Raw genomic sequence first — 16181 nt, forward strand, 5'->3', positions numbered from 1 at the left:
AGAGGAGGAGGAGGAAGAGGAGGAGGAAGAGGAGAAGGAGGAAGAAGAGGAAGAGGAAGAAGAAGAAGAAGAAGAAGAAGAAGAAGAAGAAGAAGAAGAAGAAGAAGAAGAAGATAATGATGATATTGGATTTATATCCCGCCCTCCACTCCAAAGAGTCTCAGAGTGGCTCACAATCTCCTTTCCCTTCCTCCCCCACAACAGACACCCTGTGAGGTGGGTGGGGCTGGAGAGGGCTCTCACAGCAGCTGCATTTCAAGGACAACCTCTGCCAGGGCTATGGCTGACCCAAGGCCATGCTAGCAGGTGCAAGTGAAGGAGTGGGGAATCAAACCCGGTTCTCCCAGATAAGAGTCCGCACACTTAACCACTACACCAAACTGGCTCTCTGGAGCAGAACAGAGAGTCTGATTAAGCTACCCACTAGCAGCTGGTGCTTTCTGAGCTGGGGAGGTGCTCGCAGACCCAACCTAAGAACGTCAGAAGAGTCCTGCTGGATTAGACCAATAGTCCATCTTGTCCAGCATCCTGTCTCACACAGGGGTCAACCAGGGACCTGCATATCTTTGGGACTGTCTTATGTACCCCACAGAGCACTGCACTCTGGTGAGCAACACCTTCTGGTTGTTCCCGAGCCAAAAGAAGTCTGGTTAACCTCAACCACGGCCAGGGCTTTTTTGGCTGTGGCCCCAGCCTGGTGGAACAAGCTCCCACCCAAGATCAGGGCCCTGCGGGACTTGGCCATCGAGGCCAGCAAAGTAACTACCCCTCTGGAATTTGCTAGCAGCGGCATTCTTGGAAGCTGGCTATTAGAACAAAGGCAGGCCTCTTCAACCTGCTCATTCACCACCCTGAAGTAAAAGAGAGGAAGTACAAAGGCCTTTGGCTGAATTTGTTTTGTGGAGAAGAAGATGATATTGGATTTATATCCCGCCCTCCACTCCGAAAAGTCTCAGAGCAGCTCACAATCTCCTTTCCCTTCCTCCCCCACAAAAGACACCCTGTGAGGTGGGTGGGGCTGGAGAGGGCTCTCACAGCAGCTGCCCTTTCAAGGACAACCTCTGCCAGAGCTATGGCTGACCCAAGGCCATTCTAGCAGCTGCAAGTGGAGGAGCGGGGAATCAAACCCGGTTCTCCCAGATAAGAGAGCTACGGCTGACCCAGGGCCATTCCAGCAGGTGCAAGTGGAGGAGTGGGGAATCAAACCCGGTTCTCCCAGATAAGAGAGCTCTGGCTGACCCAGGGCCATTCCAGCAGGTGCAAGTGGAGGAGTGGGGAATCAAATCTGGTTCTCCCAGTTAAGATTCTGCACACTTAACCACTACACCAAACTGGCTCTCAGGAGACAGACACCTTGTGAGGTGGGTGGGGCTGAGAGGGCTCTCCTAGCAGCTGCCCTTTCAAGGACAATTCCTGCGATAGCTCTTGCTAACCCAAGGCCATTCCAGGAGCTGCAAGTGGAGGAATGGGGAATCAAACCTGGTTCTCCCAGATTAAGAGTCCGCACACTTAACCACTACACCAAACTGGCTCTCAGGAGACAGACACCCTGTGAGGTGGGTGGGGCTGAGAGAGCTTTTACAGCAGCTGCCTTCTGAAGGATAACTCCTGCGAGAGCTATGGCTGTCCCAAGGCCATTCCAGCAGGTGCAAGTGAAGGATTTATACCCTGCTCTTCTCTCTGAATCAGAGATTCAGAGCGGCTTACAATCTCCTTTATCTTCCTCCCCCACAACAAACACCCTGTGAGGTGGGTGGGGCTGCAGAGGGCTCTCACAGCAGCTGCCCTTTCAAGGACAACCTCTGCCAGAGCTCTGGCTGACCCAAGGCCATTCCAGCAGCTGCAAGTGGAGGAGTGGGGAATCAAACCCGGTTCTCCCAGATAAGAGTCCGCGCACTTAACCACTACACCAAACTGGCTCTCCAAACTGGAGCAGCTGAGAGGGTACAAAAAGGGGAACCTGAGAGGTCCATCAAAGTCTTCTTTCTCCATTTTCGCGTCGAGGCCCTCGCCGTGCGCCAGCTCCATTTCGGCTTCCTCTCCGCCAATCTTCTTCAAATCCTCCTGGTAGTACTGCTGCAGAGCTGTGTAGAGCTTGTACACTTGGCTAAAGGAGAGCTTGTTGTAGGCCAGGATCATCTGGCGCAGGAACAAACCTGCAGGGGGAAGTGAAGAAGAAGAAGAAGAAGAGGCCCTCGACTTGAACCAACGCCTGGTGCAAGTTGACATTTTACAAGGCCCCAACTACAGATGCTGCCGGAGTCTCCAAGGTCAGGGGAGCTGTGTTGGGGGCTTCTTCTCCAAGATGAGCTTTACAAATGAGCTTTCTGGATCCGATTATAACAGAAAACAAGATGGGGGGGGGGGGGAATTGCTTCACTAGTAGAAGCGATGTCAGCCTAAACAAGACTGTTTTAAGGTTTTCCAGGAAGAGCTGAAAACAAGACCTTTAAGAGGGTCACTTCCAAACTTTCTGCACTGGTATATTTCACGCTGAGGAGACTACGTGACTCTTGCACATGGGAGTAGGTCAAGTAGGTGACTGCCTAGAGCGCCCCCTCTCCCCAAGCACAGCTTGTGTGCTCCACAGAGCCTGTTCCATGGAAAGCAGGCTCCACGGAGTGCAGATGCTACCTGGACGGTTTTGTGTTCCCTGGGTCTGTTACAGACCTGGCAAATGCGAAATCGGACGGCACCTGTGCAGTGCGCCCCTCGGAGGCCGGCAGGGATAAATTAACCAACTGTAAAAGCGGAAGAAGAGCCAATGCCAGTTTCTAAAAACTGGCTCCTGTTGAAGTTGCCTGCTGCCACTCGTCCTTCCTAATCTACTTTAACAGAGCTCTGCGGTGAGAGCCATAGCTCAGTGGTAGAACATCTTTCTCGCATGCACAAGGTCTTGTCCCTGGCACCTCCAACTAAAAGGATCCAGCAGAAATGGCCATGTGGAGGTCTTGTCCCTGGCACCTCCAGCTAAAAGGATCCAGCAGAAATGGCCATGTGGAGGTCTTGTCCCTGCCAACTCCAGCTAAAAGGATCCAGCAGAAATGGCCATGTGAAGGTCTTGTCCCTGCCACGTCCAGCTAAAAGGATCCAGCAGAAATGACCACGTGAAGGTCTTGTCCCTGGCACCTCCAGCTAAAAGGATCCAGCAGAAATGGCCATGTGGAGGTCTTGTCCCTGCCACCTCCAACTAAAAGGATCCAGCAGAAATGGCCACGTGAAGGTCTTGTCCCTGCCACGTCCAGCTAAAAGGATCCAGCAGAAATGACCACGTGAAGGTCTTGTCCCTGGCACCTCCAGCTAAAAGGATCCAGCAGAAATGGCCATGTGGAGGTCTTGTCCCTGCCACCTCCAACTAAAAGGATCCAGAAGAAATGGCCATGTGAAGGTCTTGTCTTTGGCACCTCCAGCTAAAAGGATCAAGTGGTACTCTCACAATTTTTATTGCTTAATCTCACAATTTTTTTTTTAAATTAAAATTTAAAATAAAAAAACTGTAAATTAAAAATTTAAACAGTTTCAGGTTTCTTCATTTCTCCTACAATTCTCTGTTTTTTAAATTTCGGGGGGGGGGGGGGCGCTGCTAGTGGTCAGCTCATCTAGGGGTGGGTCCCCAGCCTCCGGGCCGGGGACTGGTACCAGGCCGTGGCCTGTTTCCAAAGGGCCACACAACCTCGCCGCTCCCACCACCCTGCGCAGCCTTGCCACTCCCTCCCCACGCAGCCTCGCCACCCGGCCCCCCCAGCACCTCCTCTGCCCCATTCTCATCATTTTAAGGCCAGTGAAGAGGCCATGAAGCGCCTCCCAGGCCGACCCCCCCCCCCAGTCAATCAGGTGATTGGCGGGGAAAATGCAGCAGCGGCGGCAAAAGAGAGGTCCTGGGAGAGCCACTTTTTCAGCAGGTCGCTCGCTGCTGCTGCCATGTTTTCCCCTCCGATCATCCGCGGGGGGGGGGGGGGGGGTGGTTGGCCTGGAGGCACTTCATGGCCCCTTCCCCGGCCTTAAAATCGAGAAAACGGGGGGCAGCAAGGCTGCACGGGGAGGGAGGCTGTGCGGGAGGATTGAGGAGGAAACGGGGGGGAGGAAAATGGGGAGGAGGAGGCGCCACGAGGGGGGGCAGGGGGCCGAACTGGGTGCCCCCACCTTGCAGGCCCTGGGGCTGCAGTGGGCGGGCCGACCCTGGGACCAGGCCCTGGGGCCAAAAAGGTTGAGGACCACTGGTCTAGGGCAACAAAAACCGTAGCACCAGCCCTGCTCTTTTCATTGCAGAGCATTCAGAAACATTCTGAGGTACGTGCTCTGTTCACACGGGGCACTAGCTAAGTCTAGAACACACTTGAGGCTTCCCCGCATTCACAGGCTTCCTGCCTACGTTACATTTATCGAGCTGTCCTGTTTGATTGTATATTATCATTTTATTGTTGGATTTTAACTGTTTTTATTATGTATGTAATCTACTATGAGCCCGTTGTGGGAAAGGGCAGAATATACATCTCTACTGAATAAACATAATAAATAAATAAAATACATTGCAGGATGAAGACCATCACTGTGGACAAGTTATCTTGCCATCTGGAGTTCATGGGACACTAAGAACACAAGGAGTTCCTTTATGAGAATTAGCAGATCTAAGCAACGATGGGGGGATAAATGGGGGGGGGGAGTTTTGTACTTGCACGCGATTCTCTTTATAACTGAATGTTGGTAGTTCTGCTAAGAAGAGCCCCGTGGCGCAGGGTGGTAAAGCTGCAGTACTGCAGTCCTAAGCTCTGCTCATGACCTGAGTTCGATTCCGGCGGAAGCTGGGTTCAGGTAGCCGGCTCGAGGTTGACTCAGCCTTCCATCCTTCCGAGGTGGGTCAAAGGAGTCCCCAGCTTGCTGGGGGGAAAGTGTAGACGACAGGGGAAAGCAATGGCAAACCACCCTGTAAAAAGTCTGCCGTGAAAACATTGTGAAAGCAATGTCACCCCAGAGTCGGAAACGACTGGTGCTTGCACAGGGGACTACCTTTACCTTTTTAGTTCTGCTAAGCCTATTGTACGAGCTTAGAATAAATGGCACAGTACCTACTACGCTGGTCTTGTGAACATCTGGTTCTGGTCTACTGAATGCCTCTGAAAGGTCATCGAAGAATTGCTCCATGTCTTTCAGTTCTCCGGTTGCCATCAGCTTTATCCTGTAAACAACATATACAAATCCATCTTGTTCTGATTCACATCACAGGCCCAGCACTCCCACGGCTGGTAACCCTTCTTCTCTCAGGTCTCTGGCCCAGGCTTTTCTGGGCTCCAGTCAGTGTTCCTTCTAAGCTGAGTTAGCGTGAGTCAGCTCACAGGTTTTTTTAGCCTCCGGCTCACACATTTTCATCTTAGCTCAGGAATGATGGCCCCAGAGCAAACTAATTTAAGCAGTAGCCAGAGGTGGTTTGCTGTTGGGGACGGACGGTGGCTTAGTGGTAGAGCATCTGCTTGGTAAGCAGAAGGCCCCCGGTTCAACCCCTGGCATCTCCAACTAAAAAGGGTCTAGGCAAATAGGCATGGAAAACCTCAGCTTGAGACCCTGGAGAGCCGCTACCAGTCTGAGTAGACAAGACTGACTTTGATGGACCGAGGGTCTGATTCAGTATAAGGCAGCGCCATATGTTCATATGTATGGGAGGGACAGTGGCTCAGTGGTAGAGCATCTGCTTGGTAAGCAGAAGGTCCCAGGTTCAATCCCTGGCATCTCCAGCTAAAAAGGGTCCAGGCAAGTAGGTGTGAAAAACCTCAGCTTGAGACCCTGGAGAGCCACTGCCAGTCTGAGTAGACAAGACTGACTTTGATGGATTGAGGGTCTGATTCAGTAGAAGGCAGCATCATATGTTCATATGTTCAGTAGCCAAACTGGTTGCTCACAACTTTAATGCCAGCAGCTCACGAAGTAGAATATTTCCTCACATGACTCTACAGCCTAGAGGGAGCATTGGCTCCAACACCCAAGATCCCTTTTTTAACTGGAGCTAAAAATAATCTTATAGCACTATGAAGACTAACAACTGCCACCAGTGCAGACTATACATTTCCCTTTATAACTCTGCAAGGCAAAGAGATTACTTTAGAGAACAACCATCACCTAACGCTGGGCACAGGTGCTGTTGGTTGTTACAATGCTACGATGATCTGTTACTTAGCAATTTTATAAAAAAATCTTATGGAGGGAAATGGTGGTCACAGGGGGCAAGGAAAGCATGGGCAAAACTGCTGTGTGGATGCTCTGTTGCAGAAGCGGTTGCAGCAACCACAAGACCTACACAGACAATCATCTCCCTGTGGAAGCCCTGCAGTTATTCTTATGGATTTTTAAAACTCGAAATGTGTATTCTGCACTCCACCTATAGATGAGGTATTGCCTGTCCCACAAAAGACAATTTTTAGAAAGCTTTTCCTCTGGAAAGCAACTCTGAAATTAAGCCTCCAAAATTAGATGTGGATAAAACAACCCCATTCTACCAATGTTCAAGAACAGAATCAGAAATGCCAGTTAGAACAGCTATGTCCATATTTTGTAGCATTCTACATATGTGAACACCTGCTATTCTGATTGTTAAAAACATGCTACAAGAAAGTCAGAGTGTGCTACCAGGAGTTACTATTATTATTTTTTGTTTCTGGATAAACAGAATCTCTCTGGGGCTAAATGCCAAATGGGGAGCTCAAGCAATGTTCCCTCTAAGCTGAGCTAGTGTGAGCTAGCGCACAGATTTTTAGCCTCCAGCTCACACATTTTTGTCAGCTCAGGAAAAATGGCGCCAGAGCAAACGAATTTCACAACTTCAATGCCAGTAGCTCACGAAGAATTTTTGCTCACAAGACACTGCAGTTTAGAGAGAACATTGATCTTACGTATGTAAATTCACACTTTTTCAGGTGGGGGGGGAACTTGAACATTGTTCACTGCTGAAGTAGTCAGTAGTCAGCACCAATAATCCACTCAGCCCACTGGGTTTCTTGCATAGCAGCTCTTCCTGTCACCTGACCATTCTCCTTTAAGACAGAGGGTCTTCCAAGGCACTTTGTGATATGGCAGGTCCAAGTAAAACAACACCCAGCATATGCAAAAGCCTACAAGTATACCATAAGTCAGGGGTGTCAAACATCTGGCCCGGGGGCTGAATCAGGCCCCGAGAGGGTTCCTATCAGGCCCCCAAGCAACTGGCTGTCTTCTGCTTCCTTCTCCCTCTCTGCTTCCTTTTGCATCTCAACTTGCTTTGCAAGGCTTGCTCAATTGTGCAGGAGCTACAGAGCAAACCTCTATGTTCTCCATTGGCTGAGGCTCCTCCCCCTCTTAGTCCCCTGGGGAAGGCAGGAAAGAGCCAGAGCTTCCTTTGTCCAGTTCCCTGGATCCCATGGGAGAAATACAAAGAAAGCACCTTTAAGACCAATAAGTGCTAATGTTTTAAGCATGTTTTAAGGGTTTTTTTTTAAAAAAAACCCCAAAACATTTAATGGTGTTTGTCTGTGTCATTTATAAAGTTTATATCTCTGCTATCTAAAATAGGTACACATAAGGCCCAGCCCAGCAAGGTCTCATTTATGTCATGTCCGGCCCTCATAACAAATAAGTTCAATACCCCTGCTAAATCATTACATTATTACCTGGATATCTATGGATGGTCCTCATTTCCTGCCACTGTGTGTGTGTGTCCATGCTAAATATTGCCAAATAGCAGCACAGGCTTACTAGTAGTCTCATTTAACAAAATGCAACTGTGATGTGAAATTCCTTCTAAAACAGAGTATTATGTTACATCCTTACATCCTTCAAAGGCTTGTTTTGATTAAAATCTTCAGATTTAAAACAGATGCTACAAGCATGGTGAAAGGGAGCATGCTGTCAGAAAACAGGGAAACTTGCCTTATTTGCACTAAGCTTGCTAGCTGAGAGCAGCATTCTTCAACGGCTTTAATCAGTCGAGAAAGGGTCATATCAGGGCCCTATATAAAGCACAGTGAGAAATGTTAGCTATTTCAAGTAATGAATTTGAAATGTACGAACAGTGTAACATATCAGGTCAACCACCTTTAACCATAACTGAAAGAGGTCAAGATGGGAAGCTATGCTAGTCTGTCATAAGAACATAAGAGAAGCCATGACCCAAGCTGGTAGCCATGTTGGTCTGAAGCAATGTGACAAAGTTACGAGTCCAACTTTGTGGCAGTAGAGGAGCTTTTGCAAGTCACAAACTTTGTTAGTCACAAAGCCTATCCTGCTTAGCTTCCAAGACTTAATGAGAATGGGCTGTCCTGGACACCTGCAAAAATGTCAGTCTACCTTACAGGCTGTTGCAATCACTATGCTCGTAGAAGCAAACTGTTTCTGATGTGCTCCATATGGCTCAAAATATCCTTATCTCATCAGATCTCAGAAGTTTTAAGCAAGGTCAGCCTTGGTTAGCACTTGGATGGGGGACCACCAAAAAAGCCCAGGGTTGCCAAGCAGAGAGAGGCAACGGCAAACCACCTCTGGACTTCACCTGCTCTAAAAGCCCTACAAGCAGGGTTTTTTCTTCTTCTTTTAAGCAGGAACGCACAGGAACACAGTTCCGGCTGGTTTGGCATCAGGGGTGTGGCCTAATATGCAAATGAATTCCTGCTGGGCTTTTTCTAAAAAAAAAAAAAGCCCTGCTTACAAGGTTACAATAAGTTGCCTGTGACTTTTGATGAAACGTTACACATTCACTAACTGCCCTTCCTGGCAACTAACCCCCCACCCCCATATGTAAGGCTTGAAAAAGTCTATTTCAACATAACTGAAGAAGTGTGCATCTATGCATGCAAAGTTTTCACTTATACTCAGAACTGAACTTTAAACTTGGTTCTCACATCTGTTTAGCTCTCGTATATGTATGCTAGTTTACTGCTATTCACAGATCTTACCAACTGCTTTAATCCAATCTCAACTTTTAACTGGTATTGCCCAGTTACTTAGGTATCTTGACTCTAACTAGCCCTTTCTGGCAATTAACCCCCAACCCTCTCCCTACCTATTTGCAATTCTTGAGAAAGTCTGTTCCAATGTATCTGAATAAGTGTGCATGCACACAAAAGTTTATAGCCAAAATTAAACTATGCTGGGCTTAAAGGTGCCCTTGGACTCAAAACTTTGTTCACGCGCTAAAGGACGTTCCATTTCTTTTGAGCATCACATGCTCCACACCCAGACCTCCCCCTCCTGGCTGGCCCTGCTTGACCTGAAACACGGGTGGCCAAACTTGCTTAATGTAAGAGCCAGGTAAAATAAATGTCAGATGTTTGAGAGCCACAAGACATGACCGTCAGATATTTGAGAGCGGCAATGAAGGGAGGGAGGGAAGAAAACGGGGGGAGAGAGATGTGGTAAGAAAGCAACTTTAAATGCATTCTCCAAGCCGCCAGCTGCTTTGACTTGGAGAACTGATTTAAAGAGACAAATGCCTTTTCCAAGTCAGCCGACAGGGCGGTGGGGGCTTTGAGAGCCGCACGTGGCTCCCGAGCTGCAGTTTGCCCCCCCCCCCCCCCGACCTGAAGCAAGAGCAGCAGGAGGCGGTTCAGGCTTCGCCTCTCGAGCAGGCTGAGATAGGGCCCGTCCCGGCCCATCTCGCTGATGAGCACCAGCAGCGCCGTCTTGTAGGGGGTGACCCAGTCTTTGATGCCGAAGACGTTGGCGTGCACCACCCCGTTGGTCATCATGGGGTTGAAATACAGGCTCTCGTGCACGCTGGCCATGGCCTTCTTCCCGGTCCACCGGGCCCGCTAAGCAGGGGAGGACACACACTCCCGGCTTCCTCAGGCACTAAGCCGCCATCATGCGGCGACCCGGCAAGCTAGCCAATTAGAACGAGCTGCGCTCCAGCTCCGAGCCAATCAGCGCCCGGAGGGGGTCCGGCTCGTTTTGAGATTCGGACAGAAACTTGACTCCCGTCATCAAAGGTTCCTTCCTCGTGGCGGAGAAGAGAGCCGATGTGCGGTCCGAGGCTGAGGCTGAAGTCGGAGATGTGTCGTCGGATACCAGGTCTGAGGCGGGAGGGAGAGGTCTGGGGTGGAGAAGGACGGTGGTTAGGGGGAGAAAAGAGTGGGTTTGTGGAGGAAAGGATAGAAAGAGTTTGGGTGTGTGATGGAAAGGTGGGTTATACAGCACCTAAAGTTCTTTATTAAACAGGAGTCCAGTGCCACTTCCATGCACATTCTTCCACTACTCCTAAAACTAGAGTGACTGTCCATATTCTCTTTTGGTCCTTACTTCCCCTAAATACGGGTTGTCATTAAGTCATAGCGGCATAGGAAGCGACTTGACGGCACTTCTCACACACACGCACACAAGAGAGTGAGAGTTAGAGAAGGTATCTTTGTATTTAAAGTGTGAACGTGTGGGAAGGGAATCTGTTATTACGGGGAACGTGTTTAAATGACAATCTATGGATAAATTGAGGTATTGTTTTCAAGGGCACGTTTTCCATGTAGGAATTCTGGCACCTTTTAACGGGGATTCGAGAAGACATATGCAATATAAGCCAGTTCTTGTGAATGGGGCTGCACTGTGCACACCAGACATATTGCGTAGTGAGAAATTTTTCATATTTAACACAGTAAATTCGTTCGCCCAACTTATTTGTAAACTATTCTTTGTTTTCCTGTTATTATCCCATATGGTGTATTAACAAGGATAAAATGTGGAGCGTAACTTATTCTGGTGTTGTTGAGTTATTCTATGAGTTTAATTTTTTGTTTTATGTATGCACATGAGATAAAGTAATTTGTTTTACATTTCCTAAGTCTAGCAAGCACACTCTTCTAATGTTAAGAGCATGTGATGGCATAAAAATAGCAACATGGGAGAGATTTACCTTCCTAGTCAGGCAGCATGACCAAATAATCTTGTTAGTTCTTGCACATGCAAAAGAAGAGCAACAAAGAAGGAAATCCTGACACTAAGCGGAAAAGCTTTCCACAGGGCTCTTGCCTCATGATCTGTTTACTGTGCCGTGAAGGTGCCCTTTGGAAGTGACAGCAACAGCAGAGGGACTGCTGTTCAACAGGTTTCTGTTGAACAGTTTGTGAGAGCCAGTAGTGAGAGCCAGTTTGGTGTAGTTGTTAAGTGTGTGGACTCTGGGAGAACCGGGTTTGATTCCCCGCTCCTCCACTTGCAGCTGCTGGAATGGCCTTGGGTCAGCCAGAGCTCTCTTATCTGGGAGAACCGGGTTTGATTCCCCACTCCTCCACTTGCAGCTGCTGGAATGGCCTTGGGTCAGCCAGAGCTCTCTCATCTGGGAGAACCGGGTTTGATTCCCCACGCCTCCACTTGCACCTGCTAGCATGGCCTTGGGTCAGCCATAGCTCTCTTATCTGGGAGAACCGGGTTTGATTCCCCACTCCTCCACTTGCAGCTGCTGGAATGGCCTTGGGTCAGCCAGAGCTCTCTTATCTGGGAGAACCGGGTTTGATTCCCCGCTCCTCCACTTGCAGCTGCTGGAATGGCCTTGGGTTAGCCATAGCTCCCGCAGGAGTTTTTCCTTGAAAGGAGAGCCCTCTCAGCCCCACCCACCTCACAGGGTATCTGTTGTGGGGGGAGAAGATATGGCAGATTGTAAGCCGCTCTGTGTCTCTGATTCAGAGAGAAGGGCGGGGTATAAATCTGCAGTCTTCTTCTCCCAGGGCACAGCTGCGAAGAACCAATCCCACTCAGGTGGTTGGGAGACCTTGAAATCTGGGGCGAACAGGCAGAAAAGCAGCAGGTATGCTGCTGCTACTAGAAGTTTTAAAAAAGTACACAGTTGTTACTAATGGCTTTTGGATCCCATCTCAATGTTGCTTCCTCAGCTAATCCATCTGCTGCAGCAGTGAGTGCACTATGCTGTGCACATTCATGTTTTCTATGACACTGCTGCCTAACACTGTGGCCCTTGGGTTGCCAGCCTACAGGTGGGGTCTGCAGTTCTCCCAGAATTACAACTGATCTTCAGACAATGAACATAAGAACATAAGAGAATCCATGTTGGAGCAGGCCAATGGCCCATCCAGTCCAACACTCTGTGTCACACAGTGGCCAATTTTTTTTATATACACACACACACACACACACTGTGGCTAATAGCCACTGATGGACCTCTGCTCCATATTTTTATCTAAACCCCTCTTGAAGGTGGCCATGCTTGTGGCTGCCACCACCTCCTGTGGCAGTGAATTCCACATGTTAATAACCCTTTGAGTGAAGAAGTACTTCCTTTTATCCGTTTTAACCTGTCTGCTCAGCAATTTCATCGAATGCCCACGAGTTCTTGTTTTGGGAGAAAAGTACCTCTTTCTCTACTTTCTCCATCCCATGCATTATCTTGTAAACCTCTATCATGTCACCCCGCAGTCGACGTTTCTCCAAGCTAAAGAGTCCCAAGCGTTTCAACCTTTCTTCATAGGGAAAGTGTTCCAGCCCTTTTAATCATTCTAGTTGCCCTTTTCTGGACTTTCTCCAATGCTATAATATCCTTTTTGAGGTGCGGCGACCAGAACTGCACACAGTACTCCAAATGAGACCGCACCATCGATTTATACAGGGGCATTATGATACTGGCTGATTTGTTTTCAGTTCCCTTCCTAATAATTCCCAGCATGGCGTTGGCCTTTTTTATTGCAAACGCACACTGTCTTGACATTTTCAGTGAGTTATCTACCACGACCCCAAGATCTTTCTCTTGGTCAGTCTCTGCCAGTTCACACCCCATCAACTTGTATTTGTAGCTGGGATTCTTGGCCCCAATGTGCATTACTTTGCACTTGGCCACACTGAACTGCATCTGCTACGTTGACGCCCACTCAGCCAGCCTCAACAGGTCCCTTTGGAGTTCCTCACAATCCTCTCTGGTTCTCACCACCCTGAACAATTTAGTGTCATCCGCAAACTTGGCCACTTCACTGCTCACTCCCAACTCTAAATCATTTATGAACAAGTTAAAGAGCATGGGACCCAGTACCAAGCCCTGCGGCACCCCACTGCTTACCGTCCTCCATTGCGAAGACTGCCCATTTCTTCACCTGGAGAAAACATCTATGTTGGGTGGTCTTTGTGCTATTACACCCTGCAGAAGTTACTCCCCAGGATCCACTCCCAAAAACTCCAGGTATCTCCAACCTGGAGTTGGCAACCTATGTGCCCCCATCTCCCTGCTTTCATCCCCCAGTGCAGTATAGTCCATATAATTGTATTGGCTCACATCCTTATCAGGTTAGTATTAGAATTTATATTTCTGTATATATCTATGTATAATACAATTCACATTGAGTCCCATGTAGTCAGAAAGGTGAGGCAGGCACATTCCAAATAAATACGTTACACATGGGTTTGCCAGCCTCCAGGTGGGACCTGGCTATCTCCCGCTTTTACAACTGATCTCCAGCTGACAGAGATCAGCTCCCCTGGAGAAAATGGCTGCTTTGAAGGGTGAACTCTAGGGCATTGTACCTTGATGAAGCCCCTCCCTTCTCCAAACCTCACCCTCTCCCAGATCCACCGCCAAAGTCTCCTGGTCTTTTCCAACACAGACCTGGCATGGCAACAATGGTCGCTTTAAGCTGTAGAGTCTTGTGAGCAAAAATTCTACTTTGTGAGCTACTGGCATTAAGTTGTGAGCTAAATTAGTTTGCTCTGAGGCCACCATTTTGACCTAAGACCTCACCTGGAGTATTGTGTTCAGTTTGAGGCACCACATGTTAAGGATATAGACAAGCTGGAACAGGTCCAGAGGAGGGCAACGAAGATGGTGAAGGGTCTGGAGTCCAAGACCTATGAAGAAAGGTTGAAGGAGCTAGGTATAGGTATATTTAGCCTGGAGAGGAGACAGCTGAGAGGTGATATGATCACCATCTTCAAGTACTTGAAGGGCTGTTATACAGAGGATGGTGCAGAATTGTTTTCTGTTGTCCCAGAAGGTAGGACCAGAAACCACAGGTTGAAATTAAATCAAAAGAGTTTTCAGCTAAACATTAGGAAGAACTTCCTGACAGTAAGAGCAGTTCCTCAGTGGAACAGGCTTCCTCGGGAGATGGTGGGCTCTCCTTCCTTGGAGGTTTTTAAACAGAGGCTAGATGGCCATTTGACAGCAATGCTGATCCTATGAATTAAAAAAGGTAAAGGTAGTCCCCTGTGCAAGCACCGAATGGTTACCAACCCATGGGGTGACATCACGACGTTTTCTTGGCAGACTTTTTATTGATGAATTTCCTGCATTGTGTAGGGGGTTGGACTAGTTGACCCTGGAGGTCCCTTCCAAGTCCTTGATTCTAAAACAAAAATGTGTGCGCTGGAGGTTAGCCCCCAAATGGGGGGGGATGGGTGGAATATAAATAAACAAGTAATAATAATGAAACCATGAGCTAGTTCACACTAACGTAGCGTAGAGGGATCCAGGTGGGTCTGATGAAGCCTGCTACTGGATTCCCAACTTTGTTCTCAGCTTAAAGGAAACACTGCTGACTGCCCTATGTAACAGGTACATTAAAAACAACAGAACAAAGTAGGAGTCCAGTAGCACCTTTACCAACAAAGCTTTATTCAGAATGTAAGCTTTCGTGTGCTTGCAGACTTCTTCAGACAAGGAATGAGGTACAGTGAGCAGAGCTACATATAGCTGGTGGGCAGCGGTTTAGAATGCAAAACGATACAAAGCTAGAATCGAATCTGTTGATTAGCAGACATTCTCCCATTCTGACATTGTAACGGTCCGTCGTCTTGTGACCGAGATTGGGCGGGCTGTTAGGATGGTGGCCAAGACAATAACACAAAAAACCAGGCCCAAAACAGGGTCCTGGAGTAGAGCTGCCACCAGACTGGATACTTTCACACACTGAGGCCCCAGTCAAACCTCAGGGTTTTTAAATCCTAAACCAGGAAAAGCCAAACCACAGCAGACGTGGCCAGGAGTTCCCCAGGACAAAATACTTTTCTTTATGGTAGTTTAGGCAAACTTGGAGGCGATTAGATAAGCTTTTGGCATTCAGTTGTTACCACCCTCCAACAAAGTAACAAAAAAAATCTCCTTTTTAAAACAAAAAGTTTATTTAAAATAAGCATAAGAATTTACATTAGGAGCTGTGAACCGAAAATAAGAACGTTGTAAAATATACTTATCTAAACATACTAATTGGTTCCAAGATAATCAAAGCAACAAAGTCCATAAACGAAGAGCCCAGCGTGGAGCGGGTCTCAGAGTTCAGTCAAGTTGTCCCAAAATGAGGGCTTAGAGAATAGAAAAAGGGGAATCCTTTATTCCTAGGAAACCCTCGTGGGTAAGTTCAAATAACCCAATCAAAACCCAGACTCCACAGAATAGCACTAATGAGACACAGATAAGGGAGGCAGCAACAGGTGACTCCCTTTTGTTTCCTAGGCAACAATCCACAGGTGCGCTGAGCTCAAGGCCCACACTAACAGGCCTGACCTTTTCTGTGGCCTTGCAGAAGAAAATGTTTAAAAATTTACAAGCAGGCCTCAAGCCTGCCCAAATTAAAACTAAGAGGAACCGTTTTAATTTGGTCTGCAGCATCACAGACATGCTAATGTTTTATTGGCGTGCCACGCAAATGCTTTCCAGACCAAATGTTCTCTCAAAGTGGATTTTAACGTTGTACCACTTTGCATTCTAAACCACTGCCCACTAGCTGTATGTAACTCTGCTCACCGTACCTCATTCCTTGTCTGAAGAAGTCTGCATGCATACGAAAGCTTACATTCTCCCCAACTTGTGATTTTTTTTAATCTGCTAAAAAAAAAAACATTTCCATGACTCTGCATACTAATTCACTGCCCACTTTTCTTTATATTTAGGACTGCTTGCCATTCCATGCTATTGTCTGATGAAATGTGCTTCAGGCACACAAAAGCTCACATTTGGAATAAAACTTTATTGGTAGGGTTGCCAATCCCCAAGTGGGGGCAGGGGGTCCCCTGGTTTGGAGGCCCTCGCCCCGCTTCAGGGTCATCAGAAAGCGGGGTGGGGGGAATGTCTGTTGGGCACTCCATTATTCCCTAGGGAGAGCAATTCTCATTTGGAGAATTGATCTGAGGATCTCTGGGGGCCTGGTTTTTGAGATAGAGGCACCAAATTTTCAGCATAGCATCCAGTGCCTCTCCTCAAAGCACCTGCCAAGTTTCAAAAAGATTGGACCAGGGGGTTC

The 16181-nt window shown here is 48.0% G+C and overlaps 1 protein-coding gene across 1 annotated transcript in view; it reads right to left on the reverse strand.

Annotated features, from left to right (window-relative positions):
- The window catches only part of ANAPC5 (anaphase promoting complex subunit 5), a 40898-nt gene extending 31064 nt beyond the window's left edge, over window positions 1-9834 (reverse strand). The window contains exons 1-4 of the mRNA XM_060250144.1: window positions 9540-9834; window positions 7894-7973; window positions 5067-5176; window positions 1961-2156 (exon numbers count right to left, since the gene is read on the reverse strand). Of these exons, the coding sequence (XP_060106127.1) occupies window positions 1961-2156; window positions 5067-5176; window positions 7894-7973; window positions 9540-9743 (590 nt within the window). The 5' untranslated portion in view covers window positions 9744-9834. The remainder of the gene's footprint in view (window positions 1-1960; window positions 2157-5066; window positions 5177-7893; window positions 7974-9539) is intronic.
- Window positions 9835-16181: the final 6347 nt, after the last annotated feature.

The sequence above is a fragment of the Heteronotia binoei genome, chromosome 11 (genome assembly GCF_032191835.1).
Source record: "Heteronotia binoei isolate CCM8104 ecotype False Entrance Well chromosome 11, APGP_CSIRO_Hbin_v1, whole genome shotgun sequence".
NCBI classification, from domain to species: Eukaryota; Metazoa; Chordata; class Lepidosauria; order Squamata; family Gekkonidae; genus Heteronotia; species Heteronotia binoei.